The sequence below is a fragment of the Clupea harengus genome, chromosome 23 (assembly GCF_900700415.2).
Source record: "Clupea harengus chromosome 23, Ch_v2.0.2, whole genome shotgun sequence".
NCBI lineage: Eukaryota > Metazoa > Chordata > Actinopteri > Clupeiformes > Clupeidae > Clupea > Clupea harengus.
The window spans coordinates 23,605,872-23,610,871 of record NC_045174.1 but is presented as its reverse complement, the minus strand read 5'-3'; the positions used below and the strand labels follow the sequence as shown (position 1 = coordinate 23,610,871).

The 5,000-nt window shown below is 44.7% G+C and overlaps 1 protein-coding gene across 9 annotated transcripts in view; it reads left to right on the top strand.

Moving 5' to 3' along the window:
* si:ch73-366l1.5 (FILIA-N KH-like domain-containing protein) overlaps positions 1-5,000 on the top strand; it is a 27,778-nt gene that overhangs the window by 10,098 nt on the left and 12,680 nt on the right. For all 9 annotated transcript variants that reach the window (XR_004163021.2, XM_031561465.2, XM_031561467.2 and 6 more), the window contains exon 2: positions 3,292-3,625. Coding sequence is in view for 8 of the 9 variants with exons in the window: in XM_031561465.2 (XP_031417325.1) it covers positions 3,292-3,625 (334 nt within the window). In the remaining variant the exon portion in view is untranslated. The remainder of the gene's footprint in view (positions 1-3,291; positions 3,626-5,000) is intronic.

The following is a 5,000-nucleotide window of genomic DNA, read 5'->3' as shown; positions in this document are numbered from 1 at the left end:
TTGTTTGTTTTTACTGGCCCAGGAAGAAAAAAAACAAACCTATTTCCATAAAACGGTTAATTTTATTTATAGTATATAATGTTCATCCAAACAACAAGCAACTGATTCATTTTCTTCTTGGAACATTTTATAAGATTTTAATATTTCATTTTTGATTTCATTCATGAACTCATTCTCTGGATCTTTCACTGCATCTCCCTCTCTGCCTCCTGCCTAACGGCATTTAAAACATTTATAGGATTAAAAGATGTCTGGGCAACCGGTAGTGTCTACATCAACAAGGATGGTTGTTTTCGCGTTACATGGGCGTAATTGGGCAGATAGAACACATCTTGTACATCTTCTCTCTAACTTCAGCAAAAGCACTCAAACTTTTGAGCTAGCTGACGGGCTAACTGCTTTGAGCTAGCTGAGAGGCTATCTGCTAACATTCCCAGACACTTTGTTGTACCAGAATGGCTAGGCTACATGTAACATTAGCATGGATATATTGATGACTGATGACATTAGCATGAAAACATTGATATTATTAAACGATGTCAGAGCCCCCTTATTGTCTCCGTGGACACAAATAGTATTTTACATCTAATATCAACTTATTAATGCCAATAGACCTTCATTTAAGCACTCAAAACTACCAGCTAGCTTACCTGCTACGCACCCCTCCACAACTGCACTTGCAACTAACAGGATGGGCAAAACATGCATGCTGGTTTGCGAGGTGTTTCATTGTGTGGAAGCCTAGCATAGCCTAGCATAGCGCCTGTTTTAAAAGGGATAATGTAGTCCACCGGTCAGTTTCATTGTGTGGAAGCCTAGCATAGCATAGCCTAGCTTAGCGCCTGTTTTATAAGGGACACACGTCAGTTTCACTGTGTGGATGCCTCTGAACTCTTCAGGCTACCTAGCAACCGGTGTCTTCTGGTTGCTATGTTGCTATACTAGCTAGCTTAAGATAACTTCACGTTTTTAAATACCCTTAAATGGTTTAAGTGGCAGGTTGGCGCATGCAACATTGCAGTTGTCCCTCAAACTGAGAGAGACTCAGGGACAATGTGTCATTGAATACTGTAACCTTTGAACTTCTACTTTAGTGCAATAAAGTAACAATATGAATATTTTAGAGCATTCTTATGGCAATGCTGGGGACTGCCATTATGAATTCATTTATATTATTTAATATTAAAGTATTAATAACTGAGCTGGAATATACACTTTTGGGATTTTTCTCTCTCTCTCTGTGTGTGTGTGTGTGTGTGTGTGTGTGTGTGCTTTAGACACTGACAGCAGTGGATTACAGGCATAAAGCCCATTGTGTTTATCTTCCCATGAGCTGACCTGCCTATCACCTGGGATCTCCTAAAGCTGCTGCTGGTGTGTGTGTGTGTGTGTGTGTTCATGTTTCTTGCGTGAGCGTGTGTGTTGAGAATGAGAGATGACTAGTGTTGGACTAAGGATGTTGGCTTGAGGGTGGATCAGACATTGAAGTATGTGTGTGTGTGTGACACTGAGATGTAGGTGTGTGTGTGTGTGTGTGTGACACTGAGGTCTAAGTGTGTGTGTGACACTGAGGTGTAGGTGAGCGTTTGGGCTCTGATCCGTGCTTCTTTTATGAGTGTGTCCTGCAATACTGCTTAAAATCCACACCAGAGGAGTCACACACACACACACACACACACGACAGTGACAGGTGCAGCAGCCAGAGGGGTGGGCTGTCTTGACTGGTGTTGGGTGGTGCTTGGAGGATTGTCACTGTTGCTGAAGAGTTCCTTTCTTGTGTGTGTGTGTGTGTGTGTGTGTGTGTGTGTGTGTGTGTGTGTGTGTGTAGAGATAAAGCGCTTGTCACTGATATTGTGTACTTTTAGCATATAGTGCTTGGAGCTGTCAGAGGCAGAGAAGTGTGTGTGTGTGTGTGTGTGTGTGTGTGTGTGTGTGTGTGTGTGTGTGTGTGTGTGTGTGTGTGTGTGTGTGTGTGTGTGTGTGTGTGTGTGTGTGTGTGTGTGTGTGTGTGTGTGTGTGTGTGTGTTGCCCTGGCTTTGTCTTTGTGTCACAGACAGATGGGGTGTTGAGTGGTCACTTCATCCAATCAAAGTTCAACAGTCTGCAGGTGACTGCTGCCAACCAAACACCACTTCTTCCTGTTCCGTAGAAGTCTGATCTCTCATGGAGCTGTGTGTGTGTGTGTGTGTGTGTGTGTGTGTGTGTGTGTGTGTGTGTCTCATCTCTCATGGAGCTGTTTCTGTGTTCCGTTAGAAGCCTGATCTCTCATGAAGCTGTTTCCATCTCAAACAAAACTAGAACCATAGCAGATGCAGTATGTGTGTGTTCACAGCGCAGTCCAACACCTGCAGAGTGTGTCATGAACACTAGTACTCTTATACGGGTGTGTGTGTGTGTGTGTGTGTCATGAACACTAGTACTCTTATACGGTAGTGTTGTGTGTGTGTGTGTGTGTGTGTGTGTGCGTGTGTCATGAACACTACTACTCTTATACGGTTGTGTGTGTGTGTGTCATGAACACTAGTACTCTTATACGGGTGTGTGTGTGTGTGTGTGTCATGAACACTAGTACTCTTATACGGTAGTGTGTGTGTGTGTGTGTGCAGGTTTAGGACAGGCCTGGTTCTTTCTCCGTGTTCGTTGTGAGTGACATGTTTTGACATGAGTGTGATAACCACGTGTGTGTGTGTGTGTGTGTGTGTGTGTGTGTGTGTGTGTGTGTGAGAGAGACTTTCTCATGACCACTTTAATGCGGTTACGTCTATTTCTGACTTGATGTTTCCCGCTTTTCATATAATGGAATCAAAACTGACCTTTTTGTGAAATTAAATAATTTGTTGTCATGGCGTTTTTATCACCTGTGGCCACATTATCATTGGCTTTCATCACTAGACGCTGTTCCTAGCTGACTTGGGTCACGTGAAGTATTCATTTCAAGCATCCTATGACGCGTATATATCCAGGTGTTCACAGTAGTATTTGTCCAATGACATCATGTATACAGGTGTCCAGATGTTCACCGTAGTATTTATTTTATCTTCTCTCTCTCTCTCTCTGTCTGTCTCTCTCTCTCTCTCTCTCTCTCTCTCTCTCTCTCTCTCTCTCTCTGTCTGTCTGTCTCTCTCTCTCTCTCTGTCTGTCTCTCTCTCTCTCTCTCTCTCTCTCTCTCTCTCTCTCTCTCTCTCTCTCTCTCTCTCTCTCTCTCTCTGTCTGTCTGTCTGTCTGTCTGTCTCTCTCTCTCTCTCTGTCTCTCTCTCTCTCTCTCTCTCTCTCTCTCTCTCTCTCTCTCAGGTTCCAGAGCCCGAGCCAGTCGCAGTCCCTGAGCCCGCCCCGGAACATGTGGAACCAGAACCCGTTAAAGAGGCTGCTCCAGAACCCGAACCAGAAGCCCCCGTGGTGGTAGAGGCACCAGAGCCTGTTGTAGAGGAAGAGGCACCGGAACCCGTGGTAGAGGACGTACCAGCAGAACCAGAAATTGCACCAGAACCGGTTGTAGAGGAGGCGGCACCAGAACCCGTGGTGGAAGAACCCACACCAGTAGAAGAGGCACCGGAAGAATCGGTTGTTGTAGAGGACGCACCAGTCCCTGAACCTGCTGAAGAAGAACTTGCTCCGGAACACAACGGTAAGGTTCTCCCGGCCTCAACAGAACATTCTTCCAGAGGAAAGTGTGAGTAATGGAGATCATTTCATAAGTACATGATTCATATAAGGTAATTAATAATACAAGGCACTTGATTATTATATTCTTAAGTCATTAACAGTGTTTGGAAATGATCTCCATCAGTGAGAACAGAAAAAAATGAGACGAAAAGAGTCTGTTGCTATTTTAGAACCCTTATTGGATACAGAAGTCCTTTTGTAAGAAACCTTCGGAGAACTCTTGAGAATGTAGGTTCCAAATGGCTTTTAGAATGCTGTGTATCTTTCTAAGGGTGTTCAGAGGCTGTGAGGCAAAGGTGTGTGTGTGTGTGTGTGTGTGTGTGTGTGTGTGTGTGTGTGTGTGTGTGTGTGTGTGTGTGTGTGTGTGTGTGTGTGTGTGTGTGTGTGTGTGTGTGTGTGTGTGTGTGTGTGTGTGTGTGTGTGTGTGTGTGTGTGTGGGGGGGGGGGGGGGGGGGCGGGGTCCACAATGAGCTGTAGAAGGCACTGTGGCTTGGCAGGGTTCTTGGCCGACTGCAAGACTACCCCTGGTTCTCAGATTTGATTTAAAAACAGGAACATTTGAAGAAGAACTCCATTTTCTGGAGAACCTTTCAGCCGCACCTGTCCATGTTACAGACACACAGACACACAGACACACAGACACACAGACACACAGACACACAGACACACAGACACACAGACACACAGACACACAGACACACAGACACACAGACACACAGACACACAGACACACAGACACACAGACACACAGACACACAGACACACACAGATCATTTCCAAACACTGTTAATGACTTAAGAATATAATAATCAAGTGCCTTGTATTATTAATGACCTTATATGAATCATGTACTTATGTAAACAGGAACGTGGCTCGTGTGTGTGTGTGTGTGTGTGTGTGTGTGTGTGTGTGTGTGTGTGTCTTAGATTATTAGGCAGCACTTAGTCTGCTTATGTGCAAGAGCATGTTTGGGTGAGCTCATTGGTGACGGGGTCGAAATGTGCTCTTGACCATGGGAAGAACACACACACACACACACACACACACACACACACACACACACACACACACACACACACACACACACACACACACACACGCTCTTGACCCTGGGAAGAACAGACATCCTTGACTGAGATGTTAAATATTTATGGCGTCAGCATTAGATAAATATTAAGTATATAAACCCTGTGCGATGTTAGTGAAATTGCTTCACTTTCAGCCACACACACACACACACACACACACACACACACTGACGTCAGCCTAGCTCCGTCACATGATGGAACACAGCAGCAGAAAAAAACTCTTATAAATAAAAATATTCAGATATGAGG